The sequence below is a fragment of the Pipistrellus kuhlii genome, unplaced genomic scaffold, assembly GCF_014108245.1.
Source record: "Pipistrellus kuhlii isolate mPipKuh1 unplaced genomic scaffold, mPipKuh1.p scaffold_m20_p_2, whole genome shotgun sequence".
Lineage (NCBI taxonomy): Eukaryota > Metazoa > Chordata > Mammalia > Chiroptera > Vespertilionidae > Pipistrellus > Pipistrellus kuhlii.
Genome location: NW_023425515.1, coordinates 161,519,391 through 161,544,288, shown reverse-complemented (window position 1 = coordinate 161,544,288; position 24,898 = coordinate 161,519,391). Strand labels below are relative to the sequence as shown.

The window sequence follows — 24,898 nt, the reverse complement described above, 5'->3', positions numbered from 1 at the left end:
AAATGTGGCTAATGAGCCTTGGCTGTTTTATGCTCAGCCACCAGAGCTATCACTTGCTGGGGTTTTCTGAGCAGCTTGCTGGACCAGGAATCAGGTGCCTACTATCAGTTTTTGGCACCCACTTGCTATGTAACCTTAGGGAATTCATTTCCCCGCTGATGCTCCATTTCTCTTGTGTAATGGAGACAATAATTACTTACCTGGCAGGGTATCTGTGAGCATCAGAAGAAATGGTGGTGATAACTATGCTTTGCAGAATATCATATGGTGGTTACAATGATTGCTGTTTCATTTCTGTGTTTCTTCTTGGAGGTCACTAATGATAGAATGGTACCCTTGATCATCTGAACAGCATTTCTGTGTTTTGGGCTTACCAGCTAGCCCCATACTCACTCATGCACTCCTGTCTTGAGTTCTCTTTCTGCTGGTGCACCATAATTTTTGGCCTAAATTCCACTGCTGAGTGGTTATCTGCTGAAAAGACATTGGATTCTCTCAGATAGTGTTCTTGCTCTTATTTCACAGTCGAGGCCACTGATTTGCCCAAAGTCACACCCAGTAAATCACTGACTGTCTAACTTCTCTGCCCACATTATACAACTCTGTTGCTTATGAGTCCAACAAAAACTCTCAAGAAAATATTCAAAGGACTGGGCTTTTCTTGCAAGGCTCTGTATGACCTGCTGTTTATCTGTCTGTCTACAGTGCTGCCTCACCTCCCATATCCCACTCTTAGAACTGTTGCTGTGGCCACACTAAGTAAAGCCTTGTTCCCTGTATGTGTCCTGATGGTCTCTGATCCCTTACCCTCTGCCAAGAACCCCCTCATACCTTCCTCACCTCACTCACCTCTCTTCACAACTCAGCTGTCCCACTTCTTCTGGAAAACATTCCCCAACCCCCCAAACAGAATTGGTCACAGCCTTCTCTGAGTTCCCACCAGCCTGGTTATTGAGCAAGTTTTATCCCAAGGCATGGACCCCACTGACCCTCCAGACACCAGAGAGCAGGGTCTGAGCCCTAATGGTCTTTGTGTATAACCCAGACCTGGCAGCAAAGATCAGCACATAGTAGGTGCTCAAAGGCTGTTTGATGTATATGAGTGAAGAAATCCAATGACTCAACTGATGAAGAAACTGAGACCCAGAGGTGAGATGGGAATAGTGGCAGAGCTCAGACCAGAACACAGGCTGCCAGCTTCACTTCAAACAGAGCTGGTTTGCTGCTTTCCAAGAGCATGGCAATTTGGTCCAGAGGGGCCTCCTAGTCCCCCTGGGTATGAGTTGGAGAGAGCCCACGGGACGCATGATGCCTTAATTAAAGACAGTTTTGCTTCCTCTCTTAATTGGCTCAAGTGATGGTTCATTAGCACTGGCAAGTTTTATGGCTTGCTGTGGGCCTGAGTGCAGTGCCGTTCTCCTCCCTGGACAGAATGCAGTTAGTGATGATGGTGGTGGAATGACTGTTTGATTTATGTTAACGTTTCTGCTTAATTACAAGAGCGGCCGTGGTCAGAGGGAGGTCAATGCTGTCCACACACACATTTATGTCGTCCTCTGCCATCCAGGGAGGATGCCCTGGAAAGAGGTCTGTGACCTTGGCCCGGATGCCACCCCTCCCTGGGATGGCCAGGAGGGTGGTGATGGGGAACCAGATGCTTTAATATGTCTTTAAGATCCAGATTTTGTGATTTGGGATTTCAGGATGAAAAAGCTCTGACACTCAGAAGTGGTTCTGCCCTCAAGTTTAAACCCCCAGCATTCTCCAAGTGAGAATGTGTGACTCTCACTAAGAGAGCAGGAGGAAATCTCCAACCACAGGCATTAATCCTGTTGCTAAAACAGCTCTGAGTAGCAACAAAAGAGGCTATCAGTCACAAAAATCCACTACCAGATGTGGGGAGTGTGCACCTCGGAGGTTGAGGTCCCCGAGAGCAGCCAGCCCCTCCTGAGCCCCTGACTGATACAGCAGCAATTCTCACCATTTGGTGGGACTTCCCACGGCATTATGGGGGATAGGGGGAAGAATTCAGAGTTCAAGTAAGTTTGGGAAACACAGAGCTGAGAAAAGTTAAACCTGCCCTTTTATAATAAGACTTTTCAGTTTCAAAAATGCTAATATCAGTAAACAGGAATCTGAAGAGGGGGATATGTATTTAGTGTTCTCCAAATTGTCACACACACATTCCCCCAGGGGTGTTAGGGCTTATAAAACACATCACAGGAAATGCCATTTCAAGAATTCTGTTTGCTCACCCAGCTCATGTCAAGCTTTCCCACCCTTATTTCATCCTTATAGCCACCCTGTGAAGGGCGGGGGGGGGGGGGGGGGAAGAGAGAAGGGGGGCTGGGAGGGAAAGAGTCTTAGTTAAAGTTTCTGTGCTTGCAAATAATAAAAATATTCTCAAAGTAGCTTGAGCACAGGAGGAAAGGCAGGAAGGAGGGGACATAGGACAGAGAAAGGAAGGAAAGAAGGAAGGAAGGAAGGAAGGAAGGAAGGAAGGAAGGAAGGAAGGAAGGAAGGAAGGAAGGAAAAAAGGGAGGGAAGAAGGGAAGGAAGGAAGAAAGGAAGCTTATTAAAGTATATGGAATCATAAAGACAGAAGGCAGAATGGTGGGGAAGCGGGGGTGGGTGGGCAGGTATTGTTTAGTGTGCATAGATGTTGTTTTATAAGATGAAAAGAGTTTTGAAGAAAGATGATCTTGATGGTAGCACAATAATATGTACTGAACTGTATCATTAAAATTATTAAGTTGGTAAATTTGATGTTATGTGTATTTTACAATAAATAAATTTAAAAAAGCAAGACTGGTATGGCTGCTGATGCAATGCAAGCATCTTCCTAGGTCCCGGGGAAACCGGACGCCTAGAGGTTTTGCAGGATGAATTCTTTTAAATATATTTTATTGATTTTTTACAGAGAGGAAGGGAGAGAGAGTGTTAGAAACATGGAAGAGAGAGAGAGTCATCGATCAGCTGCCTCTTGCACACCCCCTACTGGGGATATGCCCGCAACCAAGGTACATGCCCTTGACCAGAATCGAACCCGGGACCTTTCAGTCCCCAAGCTGACGCTCTATCCATTGAGCCAAACCGGCCTCGGCTGCAGGATGAATTCTGTAGCTTCAGGTGTTGCAGAGAAAAGAAGGTGCGAGGCGACTCCTGGTGGAAGGCCATTGGGTTGGAGCAGGGCCTGGTCCCTCCACCAGTGGCTGCCCACACAAGTTGCAGCGTTTGCACTGTCTCGCTCTCTCTGCTACTGCGTCCTCCCCCATCACTTCCTTGGCAGAGAAGAAAGCCTCAGTCTCTACCTGTGCCTCCTGCCTTGTTCTCTTCTGAGCCTTGCATTTGAGAAACAGACTCTCCATCTCCATCTGACCGCATGACTCTGTGGTGGGTTTGCATTTCTTAATTAGGTGCTTGTCATTGTGTATTCCGTAGAGCCACGTATAAGTAAACAGTCATAGACCTTTGCATAAATTTATTGGTTTTATTTATGTTTCTGGGCATAAAAATCTATAATTACCAGGTACAGCCTCAGTATAACTGGTATTTAATGACAATTACTTTTTGTTGCCATAGAAATGAGTCCAGAGTAGTTACCCATAATTTCTCATTTCCCAAACCTCACACATGCTGGATTGCAATATTACCATAGTAATTGCCTATTAGTCATCATAAAATACGCAGTTACCCAAAAGATAGCAAGGGGCTGTGAAATTTCGCATCTTCAGAAAACCTCAGTGCTTCTTTGGAGCGTAGAGGCGGGGCGAGGCGCAGGCTCCCGGTGGTGAGTGACTCCGCTGTGTAGATGGCTCCGCGGTGGAGAGATGCTGCCACGCTCTGCAGACCGCACCTCGTTGTCTCTTGGCCCTGGCACTCCTCATGGAGCAGAGGATGCGTGAGTGCAGTAAATCCAATTTAACTAAGGTTTGTGGAGGGCCTGCTGAGGGCCCGGGCCCAGGTGGGGAAGCAACGGCAATCTGAAGCAGCCCTTCTCCATGAGAAGCCCTGTGTTTGGACTGGAGGGTGTGTGAGTGGTGCTATGGAGGCCTCATCTAACGTCTAAGTGCCTACAACTGTACCTTATCTATATCATCACATGTGACCCTCTCAGCAGCCCTGCGATGGAAGTAGTATTGTAGGCCCATTTTGTTTTTATTTTTTAAATACATTTTTATTGATTTCAAAGAGAAAAGGAGAGAGAGAGAGAGAGAGAGAGAGAGAGAGAAGACATCACTGATATGAGAGACTCATTAATCAGTCACTTCATGCATGCCCCATACTAGGGATCGAGCCTGAAACCTGAGCGTGTGCCCTGACCAAGAATTGAACCATGATCTCCTAGTTCATAGTTCTATGCTCAACCACTGAGCCACACCAGCCAGGCAGTAGCCCCAGTTTAGAGAAGGAAATTGAGGCACAGAGGTGCCAAGGAGCCTGCCCCAGGTACTTCAGCAGGAAGGTCAGAGCAGGTTGGTGAACTGGGCAGGCCCAGCTTAGCCTGCCACAGATTTCACCCTCGCTCTGCTGCTCCTGAAAACAGGAGGGCTGTCCTCCCATCAGTGATGAGGGTGGGGTTTGGAAAGATGGAGGGTCTATAGGAGTTCACTAGACATAGAAGGGAGATAAAAAGAGATTTGTACAGCAAAACAGCGTTAACGATGGCAGGGGGTAAAATGCCAGGGAGATATTTCCAACAAATACACACACACACACACACACACACACACACACACACGTTATAACTGACTCTGCCCACTTCAACATCCAAACAGGAAATATTTGAACTGGCTGAAATAGAATAGAACATAAAATTAGCTGTGTGAAATACATGTCAACATCCCATTTGTTCTCTGACAGCATAAAAACTGTGCATTTTATTTTTCATCAAGTAGAAATGGAAAACAAAGATCCACTGCAAGGATTCCTCACAGGAAGACCTGCTGGCCCCTCTCCCAGAGACTTCTTCCCAGTTGACCATGTTTCACCCACTTGGTGACTCTGTCACAGCACCATCAGCTTTGGAGGGGGAAGGGGATTGGACAAAGTATCCCTAAAAGACAGCAGTCCCTCTCTCTGTCTACCTGCAGCTGGATCTGGGTGGTTCTCTCCCTCCCCAAGCATTGTGTTACCCCGATGGACCACTTGGGAGGGTTTATATTGAGGCTAAGCCTGCCGGCCCATCTCTTCTGCTTCTCTGCCCCAAAGGACCTCTTAGGTTCAGTCCATCGTTTACACGGTAGCCCTTCGGCTATTTGAAGACTGGGTACCTCCGCTCCAACCACTGCCTGCTTCTGTTCTCCAGGCTGAAGACCCCCAAAGCCTCCCAACTTTTCATGTGGCACCTGAAACCCACTTCTCTCCCTTTCCTTCCTGCTGTCCTCTGAACAGGCTCCTGATGCCGGTCATTGAGGCACTGTGTCCAGGACTGAACAGTTACAACGATGACGATGACAATGACGATGATGATGATGATGATGATAATGGCAGTGTTGATGGGGACGATGAAGAGCAAAGCTCTAGTGAGCCTCCTGGGCCTGGCACTATTCTAGGCATGTCGCATGGATAGTTTCACTTACTTCTTAGAACCACTCCTTTATTATTCATATGTTTGCAGGTGAGGAAACTGAGGCATAGGTGGGAAAGGAAACACACTCAAGTTATAGAACCAGCTAGTGGAACAGGAGCAGAAAGGGACCATCAGAAGCCTAATTCTGAGGACTGTGCTTCAGTGTACAGCCCCGGTGCACCTGCTGCCAGACACGGAGCTCTTTGCAACCTGAACCTTTCTGCCTGTATTTCCAAGTCGCAACTCCCCGACTTCTCTGAGAGCCCTAAGCGGGGCAGAGATCCTTCCCTCTCGGAGCAAAGAAAAAACCAAGTCACAATGAGGCTAAGTAACTTGCTCAAGGTCACACAGTGAGTGAGCTCCATAGTCCAGATGAAGTGTGAGGGACAGCAGGGGCCAGACGGGGCCTTACCTCCCAGAGGCTCTCTCCTGCTTTATGTAACCTGAGTGATGTTCCTAAGGCGGCTGAAAGGACATTGGGGCTGGCAGTGTAATCAGGTGTCTAACCCGCAAGTGCAGGCCGCCAAAACCAATTATTCAAATGAGCTTCCCAGCCAGATTCCACAGAACAGGCCAGATGGCTGGGTGTCTGTGGAGGCAGCTCTGCATCCCTGTCCCTGCAAGCGGCCGAATAGCATTTCAAAGTTAGAGTTGATAGCAAGTTGATTTTAATAATTGACTCTATGGTGAAGACAAGCCTCCTTGGAATCAGTAGCCCAGAGTTAGTGGCTGGGGAATCTGGAGGAACAAAACATGGGATAGAATCAAGAACGTCATCATTTTGCCCAACTGGGCCTAGCTCAGCAGTGGTTGATTGTCAACCTATGAATCAAGAGGTCATGGTTTAATTCTCTATTAGGGTGCATGCCAGGTTGTGGGCTCAATCCCCAGTGGGATCAGGGGGCATATAGGAGGCAGCTGATCAATGATTCTGTCTCATAATTGATGTTTCTATTTCTTTTTCCTTCTTTCCTCTCTCTCTGAAATCAAATATATATATCACTATTTCTTGTCCTAGTTCCCAAACCACTGTTTGAAGAGGTTCAACTCTCCCTGTATGCCCTCTGTAGCTCCCACTGACCATCAGAAGGATCCTAAATTTGTTAGCTTGGCATTCAAGGCATGAGCAGTGTCCTACAAGTTCCTTCTCAGCTTCATTTCCCACTGTCCACTATTTCCGCCCTGCACCACCCTCCATGGGTTCCCTTGCCTCCGTGGGCCCTTTCCAGAGCCCTGCAGGGGCCCACTAGAGCCCACACCGGGGCCCTTGCTGCCACTCTGCCTCTGCTGAAGAAGACTTTTAACCAAACAGTTTCTTCTCCCTCTTCTCTTTATCTTTTCCCTCCCCCTCCTTTCATGCCTTCCCTCAAATGTTCACCAGCACATACTCCATGCCAGGCACTGGGGACTGAGGCAGTGTTCCCTTGTGGAGAAGGTGCTGTGTGGTATGCATCCTGAGGGCTGGGTGGGAGTCACCAGGAAAAGCAGGTGGGAAATTCTAAATCATAGAAATCATAATGTCGAATAACAGCAGGGATGTTAACCCAAATAGTAATTGAACTTATACTGGCTCCCAGGTGTTGTGCTAAGTGTTTTATATGTATGATCTCCACTAGAAATGTAGGGGTCAGAGCTCATCATGCTCCCCTGCCCACCGTACTTTTGCAATTTCAAAGGAGACACAGGGATCAGAGAGACAGAGGTCAAAGCATTTGCTTTATTGTTGATAAAAGCGAGATTTGGAAAGCATGGTTTATCTCCCTGGCTAAAATTGGCCTCCTTTTATCTCACCCCCAAATTCTATTTCCCCACCAACCATGGGCAGAACATGAAGGAGCTGCCTCCAGGGGCACCCCTCATGGCAGGAAAGAGGCTAGAATGCACCATCCCTACAAATCTAAACAACTGTGCTGAGTAGGGCCAGGCCCAGCAGGCCCTGGCCATTTTTCATGCTGACCAAGCAGATAAGTTTCATCCCCTCCCTTGGAAAGAGTAAGCGAGCAGATGGAGGTGAAGAGCCATTCTTTCTACTGGGGACTGAAAGTCTCTATTGGGATTGAAAGCAATGGTGGGGGTTGTCCCAATAACCAACCCCATGAACCTATGAGGTAGATTCTGAACTGGTCTCATATTACAGAAAAGGAAATTGAAGCACAAAGAGAGGTTAAACCATTTATCCAAGGTCCATGGTCGTGGGAGATCCAGGCATCAAAACTAGGGAGCTAACTCAGAGTCCACATGCTTGCCTCTGAGCCTGCTGCCTGCGCCCTGGGTGAACCAGGAGTCTTGGGAATGTCAGTGGTCTGGCGAGGCTGGTGCACGAGGTCAGGGCATAGCCCACAGTGTAGGTTCACGTATGGCGCAAAGGCACCGGCTAACAGGGCAGGTGGAGGCTGCCTTGTAGCACAGGCCTGACAAGCCTTGAGACTTGGAGGAATCGCATCAGCCTACAGAAGGGGGAGCGTCTTTTTAATGAGCTCATAGACCTTAATATGAGACTTGCATGGTGCACAGATTGGAAATGTGGTGCAAGAAGCTGGAGGAATAGCTGAGGACCAGATCGTGGAAGGCCTGAGGATCATACTGAGATGACCAGCAGTACTATGTGCACTTACCTCAAACTGGGCAGTATTCCCAGCTTTTTACATGGATGATTCCATTTAAATCTCACAGCAACCCTCTGAAATTGGCAAAGTCTGCTATTTGCAGAGGTGTTGAGGTGCATAAGCCACACAGCAAATACATGGCCAAGTCAGGATCTCATCCAAGCAGAGTGGCCCCCAGTCCACACTCGCAACCTAAGGCACTGCGGGGTCTTCACTAGCTGGGCAGTGGTGTTGCCAGCTCCCAGATCTTGTGAAGACCTAAAGTATTCCTCTTCCTTTTTGTGTTTCCTCTGCCCCTTTTCACTGAAAAAATTGAAATAGCCAATTCCCAGCTGCAAGGGTTGGGGTACACCTTTAGAAAAGTTGCCCCTTCAGGCTTGTCAAATGATTCTTTTTGCTTCTATCAGAGTTCTTAGGGAGGGAAAAATGGTTCTGGAATGGACTTCCAACTCTATATGTAGCAGTGTGTCCTCGCTCTCAGTTTCCCCATCTTTGAAATGTGGGAATTGGACTTTATGAAATCTTGGGTGCCTTCTAGTTGGTGACTGGCTCTCACACTTGTAAGAAGCACTATGGAGATCCCCCAAGCCTGGTATTGGGTGCCATCAAGCACGGGATAGGAAGGACAAAGGGTGACTCCCAGAGCCCATGCTTTCCAGAAGGAAGAAGGCAACTGACACAGCTGCTCCTTGTCCATGAGGAATAAGATTAGGGAGAAAGGGCCCAAACAGTTTAAGTTTGGAGCCAATCCCTTTTCCAGGTGGGCTCTGAGCACCCACTTCCCCTGATTCTGCCACCTTCTAGGAAGGCCACAGTACAGGGTAGAGACCCGGTGGACCTTTGGAGGTGGGAGACCTGAGCACTTAGCATGATTCTGTTATGGACCTTGGGCATGTCTAAGTCCCTCCCTCCTCCCCCTTCCCCCACCACCCACGGACATCAGTTTGTACCCTGCACAAAGGCTCCTGCAACTCTGCCCCCATCCCCAAGTCTGACCTGAGCAAGTGGCAGCATTTTGTACCTCACCTACCCAGAAGCAGTACCTGTTAAAAAAGTTGTCAGCCTGGAGGGGATTCCTTTTGTCAATTTGAATAAAGGTTCCTTTTATGCTAGTCCCCCTTCTGAGACATAGTTTCCCCATTTAAAAAATAAGGATGTTGCATTCACCCCTCACCCTACATGAACCCCTCCATCAGGCATTGACCTGACTCCCAGGACTACTGAGAGAGAACAGAGAGATGGCCAAGAACACAGCTTTAAAGCCAGGCAGACTGAATTCCAGTCCTGCCTCTGCCACTTGTCCTTGCTGGCCTGGGACAAATTCTTCACCCTTCCTGAGCCTCTATGTGCACAGGTGAGCCAAAAGTTGACGGTGTACCTGATACTGTGCTCCCACTGCAGACTCAATGGGAAACAAGACAGCTTCTGCCTCGGCCCTCCAAGGGCTCTCAGGACTTTGAACAAAACAGATGAATTTGTCCAAGGTCACAAACCTACTCACTGGTAGGCCTGTGCCACAAACCCAAGTCCTTCTGACTTGAAACCTATGTTCTCATTCATCATCCTCCCAGATCCACAGCCTTGATCCCAGATCTCTCCTTGTGATCATCTAAGAAGGGACCTGAGGGAAATGCTTTAAATATCCTGGGGGAGGTGATGAGGAGTGGATGTGTTATAATTATCCTTAATGTTAGGACAAAGGACACTGCCTGCTGTCCTCCATTTCCACCACAGCACAGCCCACCCCATCTGCAAGGCATTTTGCAGGAGCTGTTGATGACAGATTGTCTGGCATCTGACACTGGCCAATCGATGGAGCTGGAAGGTGCCTGAGGCCAAGGGCAATTTAATCACAACCTTTCAGTGCTATTAAGTAAAGCAATATTTATTTTGCTTTTGGTGCAAATATACTTAATCCAATCCAGCTCATTGGCAATGCTGAAAAACTGCTGTGTTTGAGGGACAATTGCACGTTAGCCCCATGCATCTCTGCTTGTCAATGCACTGTTCTGGGACCAGGCAGTTCCACGGTGCTCAGAACAAGATTGATCTGGAGCAACCATGCTGCGTTTTTCTCCATCCTTTATAGGAGATGAAAAGGAAATTATAAAGAGGGAAATTAAAATCATTGCTCTCATTCTAGCTGCCATTATTGCAAGGGAGATGAGGCATGATGCCCTTCCATTTGAATAATGTTTTCAGAAGCCATTGCATCTCTGCCATTGGGCAGAGGAGAGACCAGCACAGTACAAGAAGAGCAAAGGAGTAGCTTAGTTTCTCTTTCATAGATAGCACAGCCTCTCCAATAGCTGGGGGAGGGGGGGTGTCAAAGGGTCACTGTAGACCATCCTGGCATCAATAAGACCTGGATTCAAATCCCAGTTCTATCTCCTAGCAGTTGTCAAGTGACCTTCTCAAGGTTAAATCTCTCTTGCATTTTATTAACTTTATTTTGTTGTTGTTAATCCTCACCCAAGGATATTTTCCCATTGCTTTTAGATAGAATGGAAAGGAGGGATGGAGAGGAAGAGAAAGAGAAACATAAATTGAGAGACACACCAATTAGTTACCTCCTACATGTGTCCCAACTGTGGTTGAGCAACAAATCTACAACCTAGATGTGTGCCCTTGACCAGGAATCAAACCGGAAACCCTTTAGTGTGCTGCCTGATGCTCTAACCACTGAGATACCAGCCAGGACTCACTGTTTTACAAAACAGGATAAATAATATCTACCTCACTTGGTTATTGCAAAAGAGTCTAGCATATAATAGATACTTAAACATTTTTCAAAATATGCCTCAAGTAATTTTCTAAACCTTGTTTGCAGATTCTCAGGACATTTATTTATGCATTTGTGCATCTATTCATTCACTTATTCATTCAACAGATACATTGGACCTTCTCTGCACCTGGGTCTCTAGTAGATAAGTTGGAGTGGAGGTGGGCAAGATGACTCAGACATAGTGCCTGTCCTCATTGGGCTCACAGTTTGAAAGGAGAAAGAAAAGATGCTCAAGAATATCCCTAGCTCAATAACAAGAAATCATATATTATTTGGTCACATATAAATTTTATTTCCATAAATTCAGATTTTTTAAAATGGTCCTAATGTCAAATATTCTGACTCATTGGTGCTATCAATAGTTCCATTCATGTTAGAATGTGGGTCCTGATTTTGAGCTCATGTAGATATTTCATCCTTAAAAATAAAGAAGAGAAGAGCTGTAAGAAGGCAGAGACCCAGTATTTTCCACTCCGTGACTAAACTGGCAATCACAAAAGAGCCCACTGTGGTGCTTACAGCCTAGTTAGGAACACAAGCACTATTCTCACTTCCCTAACTGCACAGTGCCACCCCTCTGCCTTGAATGCTCTCTCATGCCCTGAGGTTGGGCCACACTCTCATCACCTCTTCAAAGCTCAGGGTGACTCAGAAACTCCCAGTGCCAAGGATTAGGTCCCATGCACATGTCAAATGTTGAAAAATAAATGCAACTAATGTTAAGATACTGGTAATGCTCTACTATTTGATGTTTCTTTTAAAAACCTGTATCCATCTTTTTCCTAGAATATTTTGTTTTCTTTGTATTTTCACTTCATTGGAAAGGTATGCTTTCTGTATGTTTCTACCTCTTGGGTAAAGCCAGTCGTTGATGTTTTAGAATCACAAGAGAGAACTGGAAGAGAGACTTGTGAGTGAAGTCCACATGGAGTCCAGGAAGGGAAGAGACTCTCCCAAGATGGTATAGACTTTCAGGTGGGGCCTGTGCCTCTGGCCCCTAAGCCAGGGCTCCTGTATTGTTACTAAGATGTTTTGTTCAGTAAATACTCACCTACTGATAGATGTGTTGCCATTGGTAGCACTCTTTAAAAATCAGTTCAAAAAGCACCCAGCGCTGATACTACTCATTAAAGAGTTCCACAAATGCTCACACTTCTGAAGGACCCTGGGATTCTCTGAAGATTCACGTTGCCTTTGTACTGGCAGCCAAACTATTTTCAGCAGATGGCTGGATCCAGGGGCTAGTCTTTTAGGATCTCTCACCTGAACACACTTTCTTCAGTTTTCAATGTCATGTTTTGTTTTGTTTTTTAACCAAAGAGGCTTCCTGGAAGCAACATGGCCACATGGACAGACCACGGGGCACAGGGCCAGGACCCCAGGATTCCGGCCTGAGCCTGTGGAGGAGTGGTGAGGTGACCTCAGAAGAATGGATCACCATCTCTGTCTCCTAACACTCCCACTGGTTAACAGAGCCCACCTTTGTATCTGGGGACTGTGGGAATATATCATGTGATACAGGAAAATGCTTGGAAAGAATGAAATGTTCACTCAACAATGTCTTCAGTGTCTATCATAGTCCAGGTTCTTTGTCAGGCATGGAAATACAAGCATGAATGTGACATTGTCCTTGCTCTGAAGGAATACATGGTCCCATGGGGAAGACAGACTCAGCCATGACTGCATCTTGTGCTGTATACACTCTGAGGGGGTGAGCAATGGATATTATAGGAACAGAGGAAAGCACCTATCACATTACAGAGAGTAAGTCAAGAAGCCTTCCTACAGGAGATGATACTTAGGAGATGAAAATTTCAACAAGCCCACAGTCCTCACCACTGGCCACCATTTAGTCAATATTCTCTTTGCTGAGGATGCTGCTGGGCTATTTACAGACATTCATTCATGTAAATAATCCAGAAGGTCAAGGTTGTTATACTAATTATACATATGATAAAACAGAAGCCAAGAGAGTTTTTTAAAAAAGAAAATTTGAAAAGGTCACGTAGCTGGTAAAGAATACAGCCCAAATTTAAACCTCACTGTGACTCCAGAGCCCCTGGTCTTCACAGCATAGCCTCCTTGTTCTGGGCAACTCCACTTGCACGAGGCAGAAACACAGAGAGGAAGTTCTTGGAAGACAAACTTCAGCTAACAGGAAGGAAAAATTTCCTAACAGCTGTCTAAGAATGAGATAAGCTGACAGTGGGAAGTGGGGAGCTCTGGGTCATAGAAGTGTCATGGAACAGACTGGTGACCGAGCCAAGACATTGCTGTGGACATTCCTACTTGGAGACAGAGGAGCGGTAGGTAAGCTAACTGTCTCTAAGGATACCGTTGTTAAGGATTAAGTCCTGTTATCAATGACAATGTTCCTTTCCAAAATTTTAGGTGCTCTACAGGGGCTGGGAAAGCAATGTGGGCACAGCATTCAGACTGAGGTCCCACCTGTCTGGTGATGAGCCACTGGGAAGAGGACAATACAGGGGCCTGATGGAGTGATTAATAAATTGGCCTTCAGAGCCATATGGTTAGGGATACTTTCCATTAAAAAAAAAAAAAAAAAGCAAGAACTGAATCCAGCCACTAAAGCAAAAAGGGAAATTGTTGGAAGGGGTTTAAAATAAAGCTGATGCTGAAGAGCCAGACTTGGGAAACAGTGAAGAGAGTGGGCCTGGAGAACAAAAACTGGCTGTTGGCAGGAATGCTCTCCCTCTGTTTCGTGGTAGCCATACAACCCTTCTAGCCTCGTATCACCTAGTCCAAGTTTAAGTCCAAGCAGGCACAGCTGATCTGGGTTCCCTGCTACCATCCTGGCTGCCAGGTCACAACAAGGGAGCATCGGCCCATATGTCTCTATGTGGGAGAAAACTCATCATCTTGGAACCATGGAAAGAGAACCCTCCCACACACACTCCATCTAATCACAAGGTCCCTTGTCCGGCATACTCCAAGAAAAATGGACAAATGCCTCCTATGTTGGGAGGGCACAGAGCACAGAAATGAACTCAGCTCCCAAACTGAGGAAAAGATGGGCTGTCATCCTGACCATTGCTGTCTGCTGTCCACCCAAGTCCCTGATGGTCTGCATGATTATTAATCATACAGAATGTAGCATAAAACTATACAACAGTATAACATTTTGAGCTGCTATTATGTGCCAGAATCTGTGCTAAATTAAGTTGGTTACATGTGTTATGTCATTTAATCCTCACAACATTGTCCTGAATTATAAATGGACATGAGCCTGTGAGTATATCTTCTTTCTCTCATTAGGCTATGCACTCTGAGGGGCTGTCCAACTGCTTGTGCAACAACCTGACATCACTTTTTCTCAAGCAAGTTGTTTATAACCTCCTTGTGCTTCAGTTTCCACATCTGCAAAATGGGTATAATAGTAGAACCTGCCCCACAAGATCAACTTAGAGAAAGTATTTTGTACTAGTAAAGCACTTAACTCTTGCCCTAACCTGTTTGGCTCAGTGGATAGAGCATCAGCCTGTGGACTCAAGGGTCCCAGGTTTAATTCCAGTCAAGGGCATGTACTTTGGTTGAGAGCACATACCCAGTGGGAAGTGTGCAGAAGGCAGCTGATTGATGTTTCTCTCTCATCAATGTTTCTAGCTCTCTATCCCTTTCCCTTCCTCCCTGTAAAACATCAATAAAATACATTTTTTTTTAAAAAAGTACTTAACTCTTGGGGCAAAGTAATGTCAGTAGATGCTCCATTGTGTTCCCTTGTTGGTGATGGTGATGTTGTTGTAACCTGTATGCAGGGCTGTCTCTCTTCTCACTGCAATTAATGAGAAGGCAACACCAATGCTCGGTTGGTCTAAACACAGTGATGCAAAGACAAAATAACAAAACTCCCTATCAGGCTTTTAAGGCCCTTCACCCCCATCTCCCTCCATAGCTTTACCATCACCACTCACTCACTAAGTACTCTATGATTCAGTCAAACCAAACTGTCCGCCATTCCCCCAACATCCTACGGGACTTCATGTACCTTTCCTTACTTACACTGTTCCTCCTGTCTTCTAACACCTGGAAAAATTTATGGCCCAATTCAAATGGCTTTTCCTCAATGAAGCCTTTCCTCATCAGTCCCCAGAAAACATTGTATATCTACCACAGGGTCCCCACCATGCTGATTTTAATTAATAGGAGGAACTCATTATTATTTAATCATCATTTCTACCCCAACCATCTCGAAGGAGAGGTGGGTCTCCAGTGGAGTCCTTTATTTTTCTGGGTAGAGTGATAGGTGGGGATGTAAATGTAGTAGTAAGCTGAGAGGGGATACAATTGTATTGCTTCAGGGAAGTAGAGGAGCTGGGAAAATAAGATGGGGGTGTAAAATAGTGGTACAGAGGGGCAGATAAGAAAAAGGGGGACAATTTGGGCAGAGAAAGAGATAATAGCCATTATCTATTTGACTATGGTGAAAACTTGCAAAAAGCAGAATTTTATCCCAAAAGTATGGAGAACTATAGATGAATCTTGATCAGGAAAGCAAGATAGATGAGCGTGGGAGACATTCTCGGGACAGGAGAAGGCGACATTTGAAAGGAGGAGAGTTATGATTTGAGCTTGTGCTGGCCTGGGAAGTGCCTGCAGTGTGTACAAGCCTAGCAGATGGAGGCCTAGGAACAGAGGCCTGGAGGAGGTAACTCTCCCAAATATGAGCAGATCTGGAGGAAGAAAAGGAGGAAGAGAGAGAGACGGAGAACCAGAAGTCACGATCACATTTGCCCTAGCAAAGTTCTTTAATGCCCAAGGGAGGGTATGGAGAAGGTGGGCAGGTAGCCTTCTCTGAGCAGGTGACATTCAGTCAAATATTTGAAATAAATGAGGATGAGTTAGTCACTCAGCTATTTGGAGGCAAAGAATTTTAGGAAGGACAGCCTGTATAACACCCTTGCATCAAGAGGAACCTGAGGTGTTGGAGGAGCAGAGAGGAGGCAGTATCTGGCATAGAGGCAGCAAGAGGGGCTGGTAGGGGCTGAGGTCAGAGAGGTCAGCAGGATGGACCACAAGGAGAAGGGACATAATCTGACTTATGTCTTTAGAGGATCATACTGGTTATTGTGTGGAAAATGGGTTGTGGGGTATGGGGAGGGCTATAGTGTTAAAGGTGAAATGTTGCACTGAGGAGGTTCACTAGGAATTGCAAATTGGGAATACAGGGTCAAAACCAGGGAAGCAGGTGTGGAAACAAGGAAACCAGATAAAAAATTATAGCATAATACTCTGGACCGTGGTCCAAACTCAAGGTGATATCAGTGGAGGTGATGCAAAGGTGTTGGGTTCTGAATATATTTTGAAGGCAGGGACAATGGACTAACTAGCTGGGTATGAGAAAGAAATAGGGGGACGCTGGTGGCTTTGGCCTGAGCATGTTTTCTGCTGCCCCGTCTAGGAGACATGCATGTATCTGTGGCCTCAGGGCATGGGCCCTGAAGTAAGGCCGCCACAGAAATATTTTGATCCTCTCTGTGACTCAGTTTCTTCTTATGTAAAGTGATAATTATCCTTGTAGTGGCTCCACAGGGTCATTGAAAGCACTGAATGTATTAATACATGTGAAATGCTTAAAAATGTCTCTGGCAAAAGAATAAATGCCAGGTCAGTGACAGGACTGTTTCTACTCCCAACAGTGTTTTGATAAGTGAGCAGCTTGACTTGTTCTGTTTGTACTGACTCTGACTTTGGGGATTGCCTAGGTGCTCTCTGATGGGGTTTGACCTGAACCGTCACTGGCTGGATCCCTCTCCATGGGCCCACCCTACCCTGTATGGGGTAAAACAGCTCATCATCCAGATGTACAACGATCCAGTGAGTAACCGAACCCCTCAGCAGCTGCTGGTCTTATGACTTGACCCAGAAAAGAGCAGTGTTGTATTGGGGAAGTTCACTAGGAATTGAGAATTGGGAATACAGGGTCAAAACCAGGGAGGAACCAGGTCTTGTCTTCTCTGCACTGGACAAACCCAAGTGCTCGCAAACACTGGGCTCAGGTGTTGGGGTCTCATGGGATAAAGGAAATATACTGGAGCAGATCCACCTTTGCCAGTGCTCTTTGGTTACAAGCCAAAGGAATACAACTTGAACTAGTTTAATTATCCTTGGAGTGATTATTCACTAGAAGAGTACCAAAGTATCTCATGTAATTGAAGGCTGTAGGCTGGCCTCCTCCACCTATAGGAAGCATGTGCCAAACCTAGTCACACCTAGTGGCTCCCACCACTGTAGAGTGTCCCACTCTCATTTTCTAGTCCCAGTTTTAAAAAGACAATGAAGGGCCTAGCTTGGAGGACACGTCCACCTCTGGGCAAGTCATCCCTGGCCCAAGAGGCAAGGACAGGATGATCTTGCTGGAAGCACCTGGTCATGTGGTAGTGGTGGTGAACCTATTCCCACCTAAATCAAGAAAGCCAGGTAAGAGATTATGGCATAGTATTCTGGACCTTTGTTCCAGAGGGCCTGCTCTTCCAGAGAGAAGAGAGCAATGGGTGTCCATACTGAGTTTGCTCATTGGGGCAAGATTTTATAAGAAATAGAATGCATTAAGATTTCATAACTTAGAGAAAGGAGACAGACTCTGATCATTCTGCCTCTGAGGGGATGTTGGAAGAGAACAGGACAGACATTCTTTAGGTGGAAGCCAAAGGCAGAAGTAAGGCCTAAAGAAAAATAGAACTTTTTAGCTGTGGCCTCAGGGCGTGGGCCCTGAAGTAAGGCCACCACAGAAATATTTTGAATTTTTACCCCATTCTTTCCACAATGGGTATGTACACTGTGAACTTCGCCTTACTAAAGTGCTCAACTTGAAGCTAAGTGACACTGTCAAAAATGGCACATAGAAGAGACTCAGTTGTATGGAAGCTGCTGTAATGAGATTACAGATGATGACTGTGATTTTATGAGCCCCTGGCTGCCACCAGGTGACAGAGAGTGATTGCTAAGACAGCAAGGGTTCCAGAGTTGGAATATTTCAGTGCAACTCTTTGAAGATGTCCATAAAAACATCCTACATTAAAAAGCTGCATTATATTGAGCAGCCCTCACAAATCCTGGGCTCAGTTGTGGAGGTCTCATGAGATGAAGAAGCCAAAAATATCTACTTAAAACAAATGCATATATTAAACCAAAAGTTAAGATAAAGTAAATCCTTAGGTGCAGTGTAATTCACTTGACTGTTATCTTGATCCTCCTATGAACTTGTCTTTCCTAAGTCTTTTTTAGCCAGTGCCTGTGTAGCCATTGCTTTCCTCTACTTACTACCTTCTCCAGCTCCTCCTTCCTTGTCTACAAAGGGTGTTAACTGTGTTCACAATCACTGTTCTTCCCCTGGACCCTCGATGCCATCCTGACCAGCTTTTTTGGCAGACAGAAGCTGCTGCTAAGTTTCCCAGAAAGTGTTTATTGTCCCCTGGGTTCCCCACAGCCCAGGCCCCCCAATCTCTGGGTTAATTGCAGTTTTCCTGATAGAATCACAGTGATTTCTTCCTCTACCACCTCTTCTTAAAGAGCACAGCTCCGACACTTTTTCTGATCTGGCTGGTCATAGATATTCAATAGCTATTGTATTTTCTGGTGTATGAGACGACGCCCTAATTTTACAGTAAAAACATAGGTTTAGACCTATATTTGCTGTATAAGACTACCCCCCACTTCCGAGGCAACACCGGTTCTTTTTTTAATAGACCGCCTCTCTGACTCTGGCCAATCTGAGCAGGCCTTTTACTAGAACACAGTGTAGCTTTTTACTAGAACACAGTGTAGCTTTGGGTACAGAACATGTACACTGTGTTCTACAATAGTGAAAGGCCTGCTCAGATTGGCCAGAGTCAGAGAGGCGGTCTATTAAAAAAAGAACCGGTGTTGCCTCGGAAGTGGGGGGTAGTCTTATACGCGAATATAGGCCTAAACCTATGTTTTTACTGTAAAATCGGGGGGTCATCTTATACGCCGGAAAAATATGGTATATGCTGAACTAAATTGGATTAAACATGACAAATCCTGTTATGCCAGATGCACTGTGGTTTATAGATATGAAACAGTTATTCACAAGGAGGACAAAGAGGCCTGAGGAGTGACAGGTTCGGGGCCACGAACAAAGGTGTTTTAGTAGAATCCCAGAGGGGAGAACCAGGGAGCCAAGGCATGGGGGAAGGATCATGGAAGGGGGTTAGGTTTCAGCCAGGTACTCACCATGTCACAGAATATAGATGAGACAAGACTGAGCTGCAGAGCTGTTAGGACATTCTTGGTGCCACAGATAGGTAGAATGTCAGCTGGTTGGTCTTAATAAATACACTTGGATTTGGAGCTGTACTCTTTCTGAAAGTTGGCTCCTTTAAGCCCCAAGTGAGGACCTGGGGCTAATATGGGAGTCAAGCTGGTGTGGAACAGGACCCCAGCTCCCTTGGTCTCTTCCTGTCTCCCCCTGTTCTTGTCCTGTCTTTTACCCCATTCTTTCCACCAATACTTACCAACTAATTTCTATACATCAGTCATTGTGGTTCTAATAGTGAATGAAACCCATGGAATCTAGTGGGGAAATAGATAATAAACAAGTAAATACCCATAACTAGAGATTTACAAATTGTGTCGGTTACCCAAAAAAAAGCACCAACTATGACCTACAAGTAGGAGAGTTATACATTTCAACTTGCCTGGGGGCAGTTGTGGATTATCTCTATTGTCCTAGAATATTTCCTAATATTGTCCCCTTTCTTCTTAAAAGTCTCCCAGTTTGGATGATAAATGATGGTCTCTACTTAAAAGCTATGTGAAAGCACCTAGTATACTACCTGAAATGTATCAGATCCTCCACAAACATTATTTGGATCTGATTCAAATTAACATTTGACTTAAGAGTCATTGTGTCCAGCCGAAACCGGTTTGGCTCAGTGGATAGAGCGTTGGCCTGCAGACTCAAGGGTCCCGTGTCCAATTCCGGTCAAGGGCATGTACCTTGGTTGCGGGCACATCCCCAGTGGGAGGTGTGCAGGAGGTGGCTGATCAACATTTCCCTCTTGTCGATGTTTCTAACTCTCTATCCCTCTCCCTTCCTCTCTGTAAAAAATCAATTTAATATATATATATATATATATATATATATATATATATATATATATATATATATATTAAAAACATTGTGTCCAGTTACCAATACTGCAGTGCCCCAGGGTCTGCTCTATTACTTTTAAATGCATTATGATGACTATGTGACCTTGACGGTCACATAGTCATCATAATCACTCTGCCCAGTGCTATCTGAGCTGCCAGGACAGTTTCTGGCTTTATGCTCACATCCTCACTCTTTCCATGTAAGAGAGAAACACCCATCAGTTGCCTCCTGCACTCCCCCTACTGAGGATTGAACCCAAAACCTGTGCATGTGCCCTGACCTGGAATCGAACCAGTGACATTTGGTGAACCAGATGATGCTCCAACCAACTGAGCCACACTGTCCAGGGTAAAGGAAATTTTCTCAAGGAATTTGGACTGGGCCTTTACAAATGGGTAATATTCCATTAGATGACTATGATTTGGAGATGACGGAGGTTCCAGGGAAAGGAAGAGGGCATTCCAGGGAAAGCTGAGCAATGGCATGGAGGTGAGAGACCTGGCTTCTGACGTCAGTATGCAGGGCATATGACAGGGAGCTTCTGAAGAGTAGCATGGGGTGGGGACGGCTGCGGGAGGGGAGGGGGGGGCACGCGCAAATGTACAGAAGCTCATGGATGACTTTGAACACTGAGCCAAGGAATGTGGCTTCTTCCATGGCCCAGTGGTCCTTTCTCATTAAAATCAACGTCCTAGGCCCTCTTTTAATTTGAGTTTTAATTGAATTAAATATCATGGCTATAAAAAAAAATCAAGGCAATGAAACAAAATGTCACCTGTCAGGAAAATTCCAGCAAATACTCTTTCTCAATCTTGGAATCAATATTAAGTCCATGGAGAGCCATCTAACCCAGTGGAGCAAGGGAGAGATCACAGAGTAGTATTACCATCCATTCACTCTCCCAATCTACATACTCTAGAGTCATTCTAAAATTTAAATCCAACTGAGTCTCCCTTTCATGCTTAAAACCTTTCACTGTCTCCCCATTGCTTGTGGGGTAGAGGCCAAGGTTCCTGACATGCCAGTTAAGCACACAACCTCTTCACACCCAGGATATAGCATAGAACATGGCTCCATGGAGGACACTATGCTGAACACCAAATGCACAGATGAATATGAATAGAGTATACCGTATTTTCTGGTGTATAAGACGACTTTTGAAATGAAAAAAAGCCTGCTCAGATTGGCCAGAGTCAGAGAGGCGATCTATTAAAAAAAAGAACTGGTGTTGTCTCGGAAGTGGGGGGTAGTCTTATACAGTGAATATAGGCCTAAACCTATGTTTTAACTGTAAAATTAGGGGTTCGTCTTATACGCCGGAAAATACAGTATGCTTCAGAAAACCACTGAGGCTGTGGTGGGGACAGTGGATCAGAGGAGCTGAGAGGAATTCGGAGAAGAGAGATCTCTAGGTGCCTAATGCAAGATTCTGGGTGAAGGACAAGGAGATCTGAACCAGGCCGGGCTGTTGCCAAGAGCCCCCGAACTTCCTGGGAGATGAATGGGTTCCCCCTGCCCTCCCTGTGCTCCCTGAGTCCCCCTAGGGTTGCTGTTTAGAGAAGTTTCTATGCTCTGGGGTGATGGTCCCCCTTTTCCTAGAGGAGAAAGGCCTGTGTTGCTATAACAACTTGGCTGCAGTCCTTTTAGGCAGACCCGTTTTCTTAAATCATTTAAGGAAAATTAGCTGCCATAACAACACAGAGCAGTTTTTAAAATAGAGCAACACAGGGCTGGGTTTATTTTTTATTTATTTATTTTTTCTTGCTCACCTCCTGTAGGCCTCAAGCTAAGCCACACTCTTTCTATTAAGTAAATAACTAAACTGAAGCTCAATGATATGACAGAGTGGATGGTGATGTGGTCAAACACAAAGAGCCAGCACTCACTCCTGCTACACAAACACACATGCCCAACATAGAAATTTGCAGAAAATGCATACATTTACATTCATAAAACAGAAAATACATTCGCATAAAGACATAAACATAGTAGATGGGTATATAGTTATATATAATCACACAAACCACACACACACACACACACACACACACACACACACACACGGCCAGGCATAGGTCCACTACTGCGTTACCATGGAAGGAGGCAGCCCATGAGGTCTGTTTGCAGTGTGAACAGAGGTGTCACTGGGTCACCAGACAGGAAGGCCCAGCTCCTCACTGGAAACCAAGGGGCATGTGCGTGTTCATACCCAACAACCTGAGGACAGGGACGGGGGCGGAAGGAGAGAATCCTGCTGGTGGAAGGATAGGGATAATGGGTAAAGGGCAGGGGAACCCCCATTCTCACCCCACATACACACTTGGAAGTAAACAAGGTGTCTGGTGGCCTCAGCCATGGCATTTGGGTGGGAAATTCTTTGCTCAGCATGGCAGGATGTTAACCACCCCTAGAGGAGGCAGCACCCTCCTGATGAAAGCCACACCCCTGGGCCTTTTGCAGACTGTCTCACTGAGGTTTTGTTCGATCCCCATGTCTTTGACTTTATTATCACAAAGATCCCCTGCAGGGAGCAGCTGGAACCTAGTGGGCTTGTCTTCCTGGCAGCGAGAGGAGCTGACAGCACTGAAGCCCTGCCAGAGTGGCTGAACCCTTTAAATAAACTCATGTGCATGGTACTCGTGGGCAAGTTTCTTCCCCTCTCTGGTTCTCTTGTTGCCTCCTGTGTATCACTGTAAGGTTTGAAGGATGATCTCTACAGGGCCTTTCTGGCTCAGAGAATCTATGTCTTCCTGCAGTTATCTGCTGATCATGCATAGAAAAGCAGGATTTCCATGATAAGGCACAAAATCCTGGTAGCTGTGGGGGAAGGACAGCCTGCAGTGAATGCAGATGCTTAGCACATGCAGATGTTTCCTAAGCCTCAGTGTGCCCATGTGCTGACAGGGAAGAAAAATCCCTGACCTGCTACTTCTCAAGTCGAAGAGGCCAATGCTTGTGAATGGGAAGCCTTTCCTAGAGGCAAGGAAGAGTGTTTCCTGGGGGAGAGGGAGGGGTTGTCCTGGTGAAATGGCCGGTCTGTAGCCCACTGTTGGAGCCTTCACCTGGGATGGATTAAATGTGCTCACACCACCAGTGTCCATCACACACTTGGTTCTACTCCAGTGTTTCCCCACTCCTGTCAACCTGGCCCAGGAAATCAGTAAATAACCACCAGCCAAAAGGTTCAATGTGGGAATAAAGACTAGAAGTGAACGTAGTTCCGCAGGGAGCTCTGAGAACAGAGAGTGCTTTGGGTTCATGCAATTTTTACAATTTTTTCCTACAGAGGTTTGAGATGGTTTATGAAACTTTAAAATTTTTTTAAAGAAATCATTATTTTTCTAAAGGGCAACTTCTCCCACCTGTGATAAAAGACATGGATTTTCTAACTCTCTAGGATTATAACTTTGACTTTGGCAGCAAGCAGGGTGGAGAGATAGATCTCGCGCCTAAGAGTAATATTCCTGTCAAGTTGGTTGTTTGCTTCAATTTCTCTCACATCTTTTCATCCTGAAAGGCCCTGGATACGTCTTGCCAACTGACTAGAAGCGCATTGTTTCAACTGCTTGGGGATGAGCAAAGCTTCTTCGAGGTTCCCCTTGAGTCAGTTCAGTTAAACACTGTGTCTTATTTCCCCTGTCTGTACATTGGGATGAGCAGTTCCCATCTCGTGGGATTTCTTTCAGGATAAGATGATACATGTATAAATAACCTTCAATAGTAGTTACATGAAAAATGGAGCTATTAATATTTTATGCACTTGGCCATTATAGTACTCACCTCACTGGCCCAGCCTCCTCCAACTCCCGTACCCATCACAGATTGTGTTCCCACTGAGGGCTTGGACTTCATCTTCGTCATTCTTATCCCTGACATCCCAACACAGGGCGCCTGCCCCCATGAATGGGCATTGGGAGAGAGGCAGAAAAGAGGAAATCCACTCCTTAAGACCTGGGATTAACATCCTAACAGAACTCTGAAAAAAGATGGAGATTTGCTGAGTAAAGAGGAGAAGTATTCCAAGTGGAGACACACTTAGTCACTCTACTTCTAAAAAACCCACCTCCAGGTCCCTTTCTCTAAGATTTACCTGTATCCTCTGGCCCACGATGAACTCTTATTTCCTTATTCTATAACTACAGGGTGTCTTCAAAATATACACACACACACTTTGAATAATTATAAAGGGAATGCTTTTTTTTAAAAAATACATTTCATTTTTTTAACAGCTGCTAGCTGTTAAAGTGTGCATTTTGGGGGGGATACCCTGTATTAGTAGACTTTGTTCCTTTCATCTGGATGTTTATTCCATAGCAAGTAGAGAGTGTATTCCATGGGCTTGGTGCCACAGTTCCATCTCCTTTGATGGTAGGTTCCATCATCTCAACTACATTACAATCCCTTCCCCGCCGCAGTGCAGAGGCTCTGCCCATCACCACCCTGCTGCCCTACCAGGGTGGGCCCCTCCTTGGTGGCTCCATGAGAACCCCTGAGCATTGATGACAATGCTGTCTCTCCTAAAGGGCGGTTCTTTGGGTGTATGTGGGCATCCCACAGAGCCGGTCCACAAGTGCACATCCTGCTGTGTCAGTGACAGAGTCCTGCCTTCTGTGGTCTGAGCTGCTCATGGACAGTACCCCTCTCTTTCCATCTGCACCTGCAGCCCCTGGCAGAGGCCCACACTTGGCAGGCACATGATGAGTGTTTGGGGAAATCTTGGTAGCCAACTCTCCTGACCTGGTTTCCCAGCAAGACAGCCCTGGCTCATCCCAAAGAAACCCACTGTACTTTCTTAGACC

The 24,898-nt window shown here is 45.9% G+C and overlaps 1 protein-coding gene across 2 annotated transcripts in view; it reads left to right on the top strand.

Annotated features, from left to right (window-relative positions):
• AGBL4 (AGBL carboxypeptidase 4) overlaps nt 1-24,898 on the top strand; it is a 915,072-nt gene that overhangs the window by 817,497 nt on the left and 72,677 nt on the right. For both annotated transcript variants that reach the window (XM_045584580.1, XM_036445875.2), the window contains exon 9: nt 16,687-16,798. In XM_045584580.1, the coding sequence (XP_045440536.1) occupies nt 16,687-16,798 (112 nt within the window). The remainder of the gene's footprint in view (nt 1-16,686; nt 16,799-24,898) is intronic.